Source organism: Ursus maritimus, unplaced genomic scaffold (assembly GCF_017311325.1).
Source record: "Ursus maritimus isolate PB19 unplaced genomic scaffold, ASM1731132v1 scaffold_33, whole genome shotgun sequence".
Classification (NCBI taxonomy): Eukaryota; Metazoa; Chordata; class Mammalia; order Carnivora; family Ursidae; genus Ursus; species Ursus maritimus.
Window position 1 is genome coordinate 21,370,743 of NW_024425897.1, and position 14,192 is coordinate 21,384,934.

General features: G+C 53.5%; 1 protein-coding gene across 1 annotated transcript in view; it reads right to left on the reverse strand.

The window, feature by feature from the left end:
- Nucleotides 1–14,192, reverse strand: part of CUX2 (cut like homeobox 2) — a 257,140-nt gene that overhangs the window by 8,557 nt on the left and 234,391 nt on the right. Inside the window, exons 12-18 of the mRNA XM_040619929.1 lie at nt 14,111–14,169; nt 13,566–13,614; nt 13,373–13,472; nt 11,570–12,244; nt 10,656–10,757; nt 5,948–6,735; nt 5,051–5,210 (exon numbers count right to left, since the gene is read on the reverse strand). Of these exons, the coding sequence (XP_040475863.1) occupies nt 5,051–5,210; nt 5,948–6,735; nt 10,656–10,757; nt 11,570–12,244; nt 13,373–13,472; nt 13,566–13,614; nt 14,111–14,169 (1,933 nt within the window). The remainder of the gene's footprint in view (nt 1–5,050; nt 5,211–5,947; nt 6,736–10,655; nt 10,758–11,569; nt 12,245–13,372; nt 13,473–13,565; nt 13,615–14,110; nt 14,170–14,192) is intronic.

Sequence of the window (14,192 nt, forward strand, 5' to 3'; positions counted from 1 at the left end):
GTGGGGTACAGGGAGTCTGTTGTTCTGTTGTTTCAACTCTTCAATTAATCAGAAATTACTTCAAAAATGAAAAATTCCAAAAAGTAAGTTGGCAACCCTCTATAAACCCAACCACCAGAGATTAACTAAATAAAATATGGTGATTCCTTGAAGCAATTAAAAATAACATAATGAAAAGATGTCCACATGAGATGAGTCTGTTCTGGGGATCTAATGTACAGTGTGGTGACCACGGTGAACAATTTGGCATTACATACTTGACATTTGCCTATGAGAGTAGAACTTCACTATTCCCAACGGAACAACAAAATGGTAATTATGTGAGGTGAAGGATGTGTTAACTAGTCTTACTGTGGTAAACATTTTGCAATATATATGCATATCAAATCATCATGTTGTATACTTTAAACTTACACAATGTTACTATGTCAAATGTATCTCAATAAAGCTGAAAAAAGAAAAAGAAAAGATGTGCACGGTACACTGGCATATTTAAAAAGTGAGTTTATAAGCCACAGTTTTTAGTTGTCAAAAGCCATTTGGTTAACCGACTGAACCACCCAGGCGCCCCTCAAAAGCCGTTTGGAAGACATGTTGGGTGGGATCACCTTGTCAACCCCCAGTCCCTGAATCTGTTAAATACGTCACAGAGCACATAGCACTACGCCTACACCAGCCCTCCTCGGTGCCATCAAGAGGACTCCATGACTGACTCCTGAGGAGTCAGTCCCCCACTGGGTTTTCGGGCATGAGCTGAGCCTCCCAACTATCCCAGGAGGTGGGGGAGGTGCCCTTAAAGGGGTGGGGACCATGGTGGAGGATGGGGAATTCCAGTGCTGGTCCACATGGTATCTTCCAGCGAATTAGAAACAGGTACCTCTTTTTCAAGACATTTGGCTGCCGCCTGCCAGAAATTCGTTAAGTATAAAAATGTATGATGGCTAGGCAGTGAAAAGACCATCCTGTAGTGGCTTTGCTTCCACAAAGAACATCCTGAGCCTCTGCTCTGGAGGGGTTCTTCCTTCCCTGTAGAAAGCAAGCAGATTACTATGCTCCAGAACCTTAAATAGCTCCCTATTGACCCTTGCACAAGAAATGTGTCCTCCTTGTCCTAATGTTTAAGGCTCTGGACTCTCTTGTAGGAACCCACCACACAGACCTGGAGCTACTCTCACAGCCCCAATCACCCCCTCAAACCTCCTAGGCTCTTCTAAGTCACTATGCCTTTGCCATCCTGAAGGCCCTCTCCCTAGCCTCGAACTCCTATGCATCCTTCAAGACCCAGCCCAAAATGTCCCTTCCCTGAGGTGCACAGCTTTAAGGTTTAATAGCACCTTGACTACATTGTTACGCTTCACTATAATTTCCTTCTTGTGCCAGATCTCACCCTTACCAGATGACAACAATGATGATGGTAATAAAAATAAGCTTCCTTTTATTGGGTACTTATTACATGCCCAGCATAATGCTATGTGATCTCAAGTGACCTTCATAACATCTCTAGGAGGCAGTTACCATGTCATTCCATTTTATAGAGGAGGAAACTGAGGCTCAGAGCTGTTAGGCAATGTGTCCAAGATCACACAGGGACTAGTAGTGGCAAGCTGAGGTCTGCTTATATCTGACACTGTCCTCTCATTCACTATAAGCCCCTGGCAGGCTGGGACCACACGTTAGTCATGGGTGAGTTCTAGAGCTTGGGGAGGAAGGAGGTGCTGGGCAGAAGTCTGTTGAGTGAATAAATTTTGGCCAGGACCCTTGTGTACCCTTGCAAGGTGCAAAGTGAAGCCTCAAAGTTCTGAGCAGTGGCATCACAGCTCTGTGGAGGTGGCAGCTGGCATCACGAAGAGAGTATCATTCCCTGCCACCCCCAAATCGGGCTGATCCTGGTCATCCAGGTGGCATCTGTGTGATGCTGGAGCTCACACATCCCCGTCACTCTCACCAGCACAGACACAGAGCTGGTGGGAAAGGGCCAGCCTGGGAAAGAGGCTGTTTCGATAGTCCATCTATCACTGGCATGGGAGAGGAGCTGGGCTCAGCTGGAGGAGAATTGAGGGTCTTCAAAGGCATCTGCCTCTTGGAGCACCTGCATCCCCTCCTAGAGGGCCAGATTTCCAACTAGAGAGGGAGCGGGATGAGGAGATGGAGGGAGACCCAGATGATGAGCCTGAAATCAGCCAGCCTCCAGGCAGAACACAGTTCTTTTCCAACTACTCAGACTTCAAGGACCACTTCTGACAAAATTATTGAAAGATTGAGAAATCAGCTCTATCAGGAGGAACACATTAATTATAAAGGGCCGGGACGTTGGACACAAATAGTCAGGTTGGCTGGGGCTTGAGCAAGGGCGTTGGACAGGGATGTTGGCGGGGCAGAGGGGGGAGAGCAGGGTGACAAACTGGTCTGTTTGCCCAGGACTTTGCTGGTTGTAGTACAGAATGTCCCGTGTCCTGGGCAAACAGGGCAGCTAATTATGATGGAGAGAGACAGTGAGGGAGAGATGGAAGGAGAGAGATGGAGTGACAGGGGGACACAGGGTAGGGATAGGCACAGAGTAGGAAAGAGGGACAGGGAAAAGAAGGGGATGGGGGAGAGAGACTGGGACACAGACACAGTGAGAAAGGCAGCAAGAAAGACAAGGGAGGGAAAGAGAAAGGATGGTGGGAAAGATTCGGGTAGGCGGGGAGTGGGGTGGGGGTGGGAGGGGTCAGAGACCACTTTGGGGGAGCTAGAGAATTCTGAGAAGCAAGCCTCAGACACAAGTGGTTGCTGACCACTGTGGGCAGTGCTGAAGGGTCGGTTATTTGAACCAGACTGTGTTGGCAGGTAGCTGGTGTGGGGGAGGCCATGCTTTGGAAGCCTCCCCTGGCATCCGGCTCACCCCCAACTCCCTGGGCGAAGTGTCCACGCTTGCCGGACCTCACTCCCTTCCTAATCTGTGAAGGATCCTTCCTCCTAGCCTTTGCTTCTGTGGCTTCTTCCACCAGGAACACCATTCTTGACCGTCTTTGCCTAACCCTATCCTTACACAACAAAGACATTTTAAAAAATCAAAACAGTTTGACACTGGGGAAATGCATATCAGAACTGCAACGAGATGCCAATTCACACACACGGGGATGGCTTCAAACATGGAGAATCGGAAAATCGCAGGCGTTGGTGAGGATGTAAAGAAATAGGGCCCCCTCCCCCCACATTGCTGCCCAGGGTGTAAGATGGTGCGGTCACTATGGAAAACAGTTTGGAAGCTCCTCAGTAAGTTACAGAATTATCACCTGACCCAGCAATTCCATCCTGAGGTATATATCCAAAGGAATCCAAAACACGTACATGAATATTCACAGCAGCACTACTCAAAATAGCCCAAAGTGGTCTATCCACACATGGAAATATTATTCGGCCATAAAAAGAATGAAGTACTGAGACAGGCTACAACACGGATGAGCCTTGAAAACAAGATGCTCAGTGAAAGAAACCAGACATGAAAGGGCACATTCTGTACGATTCCATTTGGATGTCCAGAAGCGGGGAATCCATACAGACAGGAAGCAGACTGGTGATTACAGGGCCTGGGGGAGGCGTGAGTGGGCACGACTGATTAATGTGCCCGGCGTTCCTTTTGTGGTGATGAGAATGCCCTGGGGTGAGAGAGAGTTGGGGGTGGCACAAAGTTTTGAATGTACTAAATGCCACTGAATTGTACACTTTAAAAGTGCTTCAAATGGTAAATTTTACGTGATGTGAGTTTTACCACAATAAAAAGATTAATTACAACACAACACGATACGATGAGAACTCTTTCACAGGTACGGGCTCTGGGGTAGGCACTCGTAGGGACCTTAATTGCTAAAAGCTCTGCGTTCTAATCCTGACTCCGCCACTGACTGGCCAGTGACCTTGGGCACATCACTGCACTACTCAGACCCTCCATTTCTTCTTCGGTAAAGTGGGAATGACAAACAGTCCTCTGGTCAAGACCAACATGAGGATTAAGGATGAAGGCACGGCAAGGGCTCAGCCTTGTGTGACAAGCGGCAGCTGTCATTAGAACGGTTGCATTAGTCCTTACAACTGCCTGAAGCAGCAGAGCTTTTCAATGAAAATTTTTAATTATAAAATATTTCAAAGTATAGAAATAACCTGAAAAGAAAACGTAAATCTTCTTTCCCTTCCCTGGGTCCATGCCCTGAATAGATGTTAACACTCTCTTATCTGCTTCAAATCTCCCTGTTTGTTTTAAAGACAAAAAGCAACAGAGACAGCCAGAGCCCTCCTCTCCCCGCCCCGCAGAACCCCTCTTCCCAGGCTGGTGAGTGGTGGCTCTTTTTGACTTTTTTTTTTTTTTAAAGTAAGCTCTATGCCCAACATGGGGCTTGAACTCACGAGTCACATGCTCTACCGACTGAGCCAGCCAGGCACCCCTCTTTTTGACATTTTAATGCACAGGCGTGTAGCCAATGCTGCAACAATGTGCTGTCTTGTTTTGTGGGCATGAACTTCTAAAATAAACACCATCACCTGGGATGCCTTTGTGGCCTGACATTATGTTTCTGGCAGTATTCTTGTTATGCCTGCACTTCACCGGGACTCCGACTCACTTGCCCACTGGTCGTCATGGGGAAGGGAGCGTGGGCTTGCTAGAGTCCCTCCCCGGACTCCATCCTTCCTTCTCTGCTCTGTGACTTTGGGCAACTCTCTGAGCCTCAGTTTCCTCACCCTGCCTGTACATCACTAATGGATGGATAACAGCCCAAATCTCTGTGCTAAGCCTTCTGAGGCTGTGTGTTCATAGCTGGGGAAAGAGCTCAATCAGCGATTCTGGTCAGGGGATGGGAGGGTGCCGCTCCGCTCCGCACGCAAAGTATTTTCTCCACTTGCTCTAGGCACCCTGGTGCCACCTAGAGTCTAAAACCACCAACAGAGGGCATCCCTCTGGCTGAAGGAAGGATAACACTGCAGTCAGTCTTCCAGAGAGAAGTAATGGCAGCTGGGAATGGCAGTTCTGGGCGTTGGCAGCATCCTACCAGAGGGCCCCGACCACACTCACCCTGGGAGGCGCTGGGCTGCTGGCTGATGGCCTGGCCGAGCTGGTCTGAGAGCCACAGCTGCATGCGGATGAAGGGCTCTCGCCCCTTCTGCGTCAGCTTGCTCCATGGCTTCGGCCGGGACAGCATGTCGCTCACACTGCCCTGGGACAGGCCCAGCACCTGGGGATGGGTGGAGCAGGAAGGGTAGGGAGGCAGGCTCCTGGGACACTGGCCATCCCTTCCCTCCCTCTCTGCGAGACCCTTAGGGACCACTGTTCACTCTGATTCCCTGGGACACCAGGGCTGCCTTGATTTGTTCTTCATTTCCTAGGTGCCGCTGTGTGTTTAGACCATGCCCCCCATCGGCAGTGCCATTCCAGATATCCCAACATGTAAGAATCCTTCCTGACTTTAAGACCCCTCAAATGCCCCCTCCTGCAGGAAGTCTTCCTATGCCTTCCACTTAGGTCACTTCTCTCAGCTCACCCTGACCCTTTGCCTGCTCCCCCGCTATGGGCAGAGGTGCTGTCAAAAACTACTTAACCACTGCAGGGTACCCCTGGCTGGGCTGAGACTTAACCCTTTAGTGGCTGGACCATTGGGAGGGATGGAGGGTTCTGGAGGATGGGAGGTAAATAGCTATTCCTAACCAGACAGAAGCATTTCACTGCTTGAACAACCATAGGACTCAACGTCAGCCCTGCCCATGGCCCCCTTCCCACAGGACCCAGGGATAGATGGATGCAGGAGAAAGGGTTTGGGGTCATCCTGCTTTTGCCTTGTTCCTGCCATACGCACAACCTCTCTTTCCAGACCATACACACTGGGGGCTGGGTCCTTAGGTGGTTCTCCCTCCCCAGGTCCCATGGGCCCTATGGCCCCCTAAGCTTCTTGGGGGTGGGCCCCACTATCTTCACCTTCTCCCCAAAGATCCTCTGGCAGATTCCATTCTTGGCTAGTTTCTCCTTGACCTGGCGTGTCAGCTCCAGGGTGTCCACCTCCCGGTACATGTAAAGCTCATACTGCTCGGGTGTCAGGGGCGGCACGGTGGGCTTCAGCGTGCGGGGCACGTAAGCTGGGTAGTAGGCCAGCCGCCCACCGCTGCCTGCCTCGGGGACGCCCCCTTCAGACTTCAGCTCGCCCACCCTGGGGGGCTCCTCCTCGCCCCCCGCCGCCTCGTCCTCAGGGGCTGCGGGGGCCTCATCCCCACGGGGCCAGGCCCTCCCATTGGGCTGTCCAGAGTAGCTGGAGGAGGAGGAGGAGAGGGAGGGCGAGACGGAGGCATAGGGGCGGCTGAGCAGGCCACGATCCGAGGCCCAGTGGTGGTCAAAGTAGCCAGCGTCTCCGATCTCTGACTTGACCTTCCGGATGATGCTCTGCACGAAGGCTGCCGGGGACAGGACCGTGAGGGACGTCTGTGTGGCGCTGCTGCTGGTTCCCCCGCCACCGCCGCCACTGCTGTCCTCCTGCTTGACATAGGTCGGGGCCCCATTCTGGCTCACGGCAGCCAGCGAGGGCCGCTCTGGGGGCGAGGGAGGCACCGAGCGGCCCCGGGGGCCTGCCTCCATCTCCAGCAGCGCCTGCTGTTGCGCCTGCATCTCGCGGCGTGCTTGTTCCAGAATGTTCTTGATGGCGTCTTCTGAGGTGCTGGCTGGGGCTGTGCCATTAGTGATGCTGAGTGGGGCTGTCGTGTTCTTGGACTCGCCTGTTGGGAGGATGACAGGGTGGCCAGAGGCCCACGGTCAGGGCATGGTTTGAAGGGCAAAGATGTTCCCAGCAGCAGTATAAGCATGCTTTGGAGATACTGTGAAGATACCGCAATAAAGCCGTTAAATGAATTTAATCTCTCTGCCAAAGGCAACCACATGAAATACCCTCATGTATTTCCTTCTGGTCTGCTTTCTAACCTTTGTCACTGTTGTGAACAATGATAAAGACTTATATACAGGCTCTTCCTTTATCTGCTTTCTAACCTCAGGCGCGGGGCAATCATACTTGATGTGGGAGTGTAGCCTGGTTTGTCCCCACTTACTATCAACATGATCACTTTTTCTCATGATTAAAAGTTCTATCTTTCATGGCTGCTTATGCCACTTGAAGTGATATTCGCTGCTTTATCTCCCTGATCCCCCGCTAGAGGACACTTAGGTTGTTTCTAGTTTGGCACTGTTGTGAACAATGATAAAGGAACCGCTTGTATATAAATATTTCCTTCAATTCCGAGAGTAGAACTCTCAAGCTAGCAGTCAGCCATATTCATCTCCTCCCTGGGGGACTACTAGTTGCTCTCTGCGTAGCATTCACTCTTGTCAGGGGCATGGGACAATAACCCAGGCATTTTTTTCTCTTGCTACCTCTTCACAGACCCTGAACGGAAACCCCCCTGGCTGGCCTACTCTGCTGTGATGTTGCCTTTTTATTTTTATTATTAGTATGTTTTTAGAGACAGAGAGTGTGCATGCGGGGAGAGAGGCAGAGAGAGAGGGAGAGAGAATCTTAAGCAGGCTCCAGGCGCAGCTCACAGCTGACTCGGGGCTGGATCTCACTACCCTGAGATCATGACCTGAGCCCAAAATTAAGTCAGATGCTTAACCAACGGAGCCACCCAGGCACCCCGATGCTGCTTTTTAAATTTCTCTGCTATCTTGTTTCTGAACCGCCCCCCCCCCCGCCCCGCCTGTGGGAGCGCACTGTATAGGGAGTCAGGAGACTCCCGGGTTCTCCCTCGGTCTCTGTGTAACTGTGAGCAGGTCTCCCCGTCTCTGCTCTCAGCTGTCCTGTTTATTTAGTGGGAGAGTTTGATTAGTCTGTTTCTCATGGTTCTTTACACTCCAATATTGTGTCTCGTTCACAGCCGTACCTTGTGTCCAGCACACAGTAGATGCTTAACCAATGTTTACTGAATGATTGCCTCTCTTGCCACAGGAGCTCAAGAAGAAAGAAATTAAACTGTGTGCAGCAGGTCCTCAGTGGATTATTTGGGTGGGACAGCGTAGGCACCTAGCAGGGTGAGCCTCCTCTGCCCCTCCCAGGGACCGGGCAGGAGGAAGCGTCCTTGGGAAACACTTGGTCCCCAGCAGCAGACTCTTGGGAATTGGGACACTTGTTCTGAGTTGCCACCGGGGGGCAGCAGACACCACAAAGTGGGAGTGCGCAAGCCAGCATCACGTTCAAAGTCAGCTACAGTGCAGGTGTCGTGATGCACTGTGCTGGGTGCGGGGATGCAACTCCGTTCCTGACTGCAAAAAGCCCTCAGACTTGTAGGAGGGACAGACATATCAGCAGAGATATTTGTAACGTGAACAAATGTAACGACAGAGACAAAAATAATGACGATGTTAACTGTAATGATAGCTACATTTTCAGGGGCACCCTCTACATGCCAGGCCCCCAGGCTGAGTGCTCATCAGGACTGATTTCATTTGATCTTCACACAACCTTAAGAAAGGAGTACTAATATTGTGCCTATTTTAAATATGAGAAAATGGAGGCACAGAGAAGCTGAGTAACTTGCCCAAGGTCACACAGCTAATAAAGAGCAGAGCCAAAATTTGCATCCAGGCCACTCCGGCTCCATTGCATCAAGCAGTGCAGGTGATTACAAGGAGGGTCAGTATCCAATCCATCTGGATGGGGGTGGGGCGTTTCCTAGACAAGGTGACTTCTGAGTTGAATTGTTGAGAATGAGCAGGAGTTGGCCAGGGGTGAGGATGGCTTTAGGGGCACAGGGAACAGCATGAGAATGGACATGGCTATAAGCAGTTCATTCGAGAGGCATAGGGGGTCAGGAGGAGTCAAGACCACAGGGCCTGGGGCCTTGCTGAAGAGTTGGCATTTTTATCTCGAGGGCAATGGGGAGCTGTGGGAGGATTCTGAGTAGTGACATGACCATATATGTGTTCTAGAAAGATCACTTTGGCCTCTGGGTGGAGATGGGCTGCAGTGGGGCCTAGAATATCATTGGCAAGGCCAGTGAAGAGGCTAATGCAAGAGTCCCAGCAAGTGATGATGGTGGCAGTCAAGGATAACCTCTCACCCACCTGGGTGTCTGGCACCATCTGTGACAGGTTCCCAGCCTTGAGCTGGTGGGTTTGTGGGGTGAGTGAGGGGTAGGGGAAGACAGTGAGTTCCATCTCAGAGTCTGAGATGCCAGTGGGGAACCCTGGTGGACATGTCCAGCCAGCAGTTGGCTTAGGGCTCTGGAACTCTCGAGAGAGGTGTGGCCTGGAGAGGGGGTGTTTTGGGTATTGATGGAACTTTCAGGAATGGACTAACTCATCTAAGAAGGGTAGGAAAGTCAGAGGGCCTGGGGGGGGGGTCCCCTGGGGAGCCCTGTGTTTGAGGGGCTGATGGAGACAGTACACTCTGGTCGGCTAAATAATGGTCTCCCAATGGTATCCACGTCTCTGGGCCCAGACTGTGTTACTTCACATGGCAAAGGGGACTCTGCAGATGTGACTAAGTTAAGGATCTTGAGATGGAAGACGATCCTGGGTTATGTGGGTGGGCCCCACATCCTCACAAGGGTGCTTGTGAGAGGGAAGCAGGAGGATCGGAGGCAGAGAGGAAGCGGCTATGATGCTGGCCCTGAGGACGCAGGAGGGGCCACGAGGCAAGGAATGTGGGAGCCTCTAGAAGCTGGCAAAGGTGAGGAAATGGATTCTCCTCTGGAGCCTCCAGAAAGAGCGCGGCCCCGCTGACACCTTGCCTCTAGTCCGGTGAGACGGACTGCGGGCCTGCGACTTTCGGAACTCCAAGACGATCAATTTGTGTTGTTTTTAGCCAGAGTTTGTGGCTGAACAGCAGCACTACGAGGCTAACGCAGGGCTCCTGGGAAAGTGTAGAAGGTATAGTCTGGGAGGCAGGAGGAAGCCAGGAGAACAGGGTCTCCTCGAGAACTAGAAAGTAGAGGTGCAGGAAGGAGGGTGAGGCTTTGGCCTCCACGCTTCACAGAGTTCTGGTGTCATTACAGATCACTGTGTCTCTTCAAAGTCGAAGACACTGGATAATCCAGACCAGGTAGCGGCAGTAGCTGGGCCGTCCCATACGGCTGCCACTTGTCACCATGCAAAAAACTGAAGCTGTAATTTTATTTAATTTCAAGGAATTTGAGTAGAGTCACGCAGGGCTAGTGGCTCCCACATTAACAGGGATCTGGCTGTCCAGGCCTCCCTTGGCTGTAGGTTGCTTGGCAAAGAGGTTCTAACCTGCCTGGAGTCCCCGCTATAGTAGACGAAGCCGGCCAAGGGCTCACCTCCTGCTCAGGGCAGGCCCTGGAGGCTCAGGCCTCACCTGCGGCAGTGACACTCACCCCCCTTCTGGGACTCGATCTCCTTGACGAAGGCGGCCAAGGGCTCACCTCCTGCTCAGGGCAGGCCCTGGAGGCTCAGGCCTCGCCTGCGGCAGTGACACTCACCCCCCTTCTGGGACTCGATCTCCTTGACGAAGGCGGCCAAGGGCTCACCTCCTGCTCAGGGCAGGCCCAGGAGGCTCAGGCCTCACCTGCGGCAGTGACACTCACCCCCCTTCTGGGACTCGATCTCCTTGACGAAGCGGACAAGGGCTCACCTCCTGCTCAGGGCAGGCCCTGGAGGCTCAGGCCTCACCTGCGGCAGTGACACTCACCCCCCTTCTGGGACTCGATCTCCTTCTTGGCCTGTTCCAGGATGCTCTTGATGGCATCATCCGAGCCTGTCTCTGGTGTGCGGATTCTTGGGGTGATACTGCCTGGGGGAGACAAGGGGGCATCTGTCATGGGGACCTGCATGCTGAGGGTCAGTCCCTAGAGCTGGGCAGCATGAAGGGCAGGTCCCCTTCTTTCTCAGGGGCTCCAGGGCCAGGGTTGGGATAGGGAGGGCCAGACCTCGAGTGTGTGTGGCAAGACCACACTTAGCCAGTCTGTGTGACAAACTGGGTCTACAAATGATTCTGGCTTGAACTAATAATAATACAATGGTAACAACAACGATGGCCGCCACCACAGCTAGCAGTTCTCAAGCAGTTACTATGTTCCAGGCACGCCGCTGAATGATTTATACTCACTGAACCCTCAGGGGAGGCTGACAGATGGGGAGGGATGGGGAAACTGAGACACAGAAACTAGTCAGTTGCCCCAGGTCACTTCGTGCCCCAGGTCACCTAGTGCTGGAACTCACACTCAGGTATGTTTGTGAGGTCAAAGCTTGGGCCATTCACATGGGATACCCTAAAAATCAAGTCTGGCAAGGCTGGCAGGAACCCAGGCCATTTCACGGATGGGTGAACTGAAGTTTGGAGGTCCTCAGGAAGTACCTACCTGCCCGGGCAGCCCCTGGGCCCAGCCTTTTCCCACAGTGATCAGCCTGAGCTGTCCCATTAGGGCCAGGTGGGGGAGCAAGGGGTAGCCACAGGCCCCAGAAATCCTTGTGTTACAGAAGGGGAAACCGAGGCACAGAGAGGTAAAGTCACTTGCCCCAGGTGGCACAGCTGGGAGGTGGCAGAGTTTGGGTCAGAGACCAGAGCCTGCGCCTGCAGCCCCTGCACTTGGGACGGGCCCTCACCTCGCTGCCGCACCTGGATGGTCCTCAGAGCCAGCACGTTCTGCTCATCCGACAGGAACTGCTTCATCTTGATGAAGGGCTCCTTGCCCTTCACCGTGAGCTTGCGCCAGGGCTTGGGCCGGGCCAGGATCTCGCTGACCGAGCCCTGTGACAGCCCCAGCACATAGTGGCCGAACACCCGCTGCCCGATGTTGTGTTTGAGCAGCTGCTCCTTCACCTGGAATGCAATCTCCGCCGTGTCCAGCTGCTCCTCCTCGGTTCCGGCCCCTGCCCCGGCTGTGCTGCCCCCAGCCCCGTCCACCGGCTCAGGGGCCCCAGGCGGCTCAGGGCCAGGAGCTGGGGTGGCAGGGGCTGTGGGGGGCTTGGCGCCATAGAAGGCCGGGGGGAACACCAGCAGGCCGCCTGCCTCCCCCTTGAAGGTGGCTGGGGGCATGATGTGCTTGGACAGCAGTGCATCCCCTGCCAGTCTGTCCCCAGAAGCCAAGCTGGGGAAGGGGGACAATGAGAAAGTCCTTGGGCCATCGGGGCCCAGGCCAGGGCCCAGCAGGGGCTGCCCAGGGCTGGGGGACAGGGGGTCTTCGGGCCCTGGTGGTGGTGGGAGCTGAGGAGGGGATGGGTAGGACTGCTCCGTGCCCAGAGAGTCCTTGATGGAATCGTCCTCCGAAGGGTCCTCCTCTATAATGTCAGAGAGACAGACAGATGGAGGAAGAGAGGAGAGACAGAGAGAAAGACAGAAGCAGACAGTGATGGGGGGAGAGAGAGAGGGAGAGAGAGAGAGGGAGAGAAATATTGAGAGCGACAGAGAGAGTAAGAGAGACACCAGAGAAACAGAGATAGGGAAATAGAGAGGCAGAGAGAAACAAGAAAGTAACCAGGCATACACAGGGGAGACACGGACAGAATGAAAGAGACAGAGACAGAACGAAAGGCAGAAAGAGACAGAGAGACAAAGAAACAGAAAGTGGGAGGCAGAGAGACACATCCATGAGAGAGCAATTCATGGAGAGAAGGGGGAAGGGGGGAGGAGAGGGCAGGTGGGGAGGGGGAGAGAAGTGCTATGGGCATCCAGCAGTACTAAGAGCTCCCCTTCTGATTCTCAAATCCCCATCTGTGCAGGCCTGGCCCACATGCCAGCTCTGGGGCCCTCCCTCCTACATTAAGAACATGCACTGAGCACCTGGCCCCAGGGTGGGGCGTTTGGACCAATGCCCACTGCAGCAGGATGTCCACTCCTGGCCCCCGTCCACCTTACAGCCCTCCTCTTCCTACGCGTCCTATGTATTTGCATTCTCCATGTGAATAGCACCCATGGAACAGATCTGTTATTGTCCCCATTTTACAGATGAGGAAACAAAGGCAGCATAGAGAGTCTTGGCCGGGGCCACACAGCTATAAGGTCATGGAGCCACTGTGTGCAGAGAAGGGCTGAGCAGCTGAGAAGGTGATTTGGGAAGAGAGCAATGTCTGCGGGTCATTATCAGGAGTCCTGCTGCAGGGGGTACAATGTGAACGCCCTCCTTGTGCCCTGTGACCTCTTCCTGCTGCTTGGGGCTTGGGGATGAGTGGAGCCTTTTGTCGGGGGAGAGCCCGAGTGAGCTGTGGACAGAGCCAGCTGGCTTCGCCACGGAGAGCCCCCAGCTCAGCACCACCACACAGCAGCTGCTCATTCAATGTGTATCCCTTTTCTCCATCCCTCTCCTGCTCACATGGGAGGCAGTGGTCTGTGGGCATGGAGAAGGCCAGAGGCCCACGGGCAGTCCCTATCACAGCCCCTTGGCCCCAAGAGCATCCCGTCTCCCCTACCAGGACTGGCCAGAAGACCGGGCTTTTCCAGAAGGAATTTCTGCGTGGGGAAGAAGGCCTCCTTTGCCATGAGCAATGAGTCTTCGGGCTTGGCCATGCCCTGAGGAGACAAGAAGCCGGGCTGAGAGGGCACGATGGGCAGAAGGCTCTCAAGGGCAGCCTGCACTGTGGGGACAGTGGCGGGAACACTCACCTGGGGGAGGCTGCAGGTGCTGGAGGCCAGCTTCATGGCTTTCAGGATGCTGCCAGAGAAAGTGGAGAGAGTCCGAGGCCAGCCAAGTTCCTGGGGCTCAGGCAGAGGTCTTGAGAGGTACTTCCTCTAGCTCACCTTCCCTGATTGAGAACAACTGCCCCACCCTGTGGACCCTACATAACACTGGACTCAGGACAACAACAGGCCTTAAGTAGCAGGCTATGAACTGGTTCCAATGATACCTGGAGGGGTGTTGCGTTAACCCACTCCCATACTGGCCGGCCTGAGCTAGTCTGATGCAAGCACCATCCCCCGCCAGTTCCCGCACGGACCACAAGCCACCTTGCATGTTCTCCTTAAAGGTGGCTCTGGAGGGCAAAGAACCAAGCATGGTTAAGTTCTGAGACTAAGGCTGCCATGGAGGAGAGACAAGGGTATCACCAAGCGGGGTGCGGTGGGAGGGAGGAAGATCATGAACTTTGTCCAGGGCCCCTCCTCACTAAGGAAGAGGGCTGGGGGTGGTGGAGCCCCAGTCCCCTCAGTACCTCAGCTCTGTTTTAATTTCTTCATAGTCAGATTGCGCCTGGAGCTTCTCTTCCAGCTTCTAGAGGAGAAAACAAAGACGGT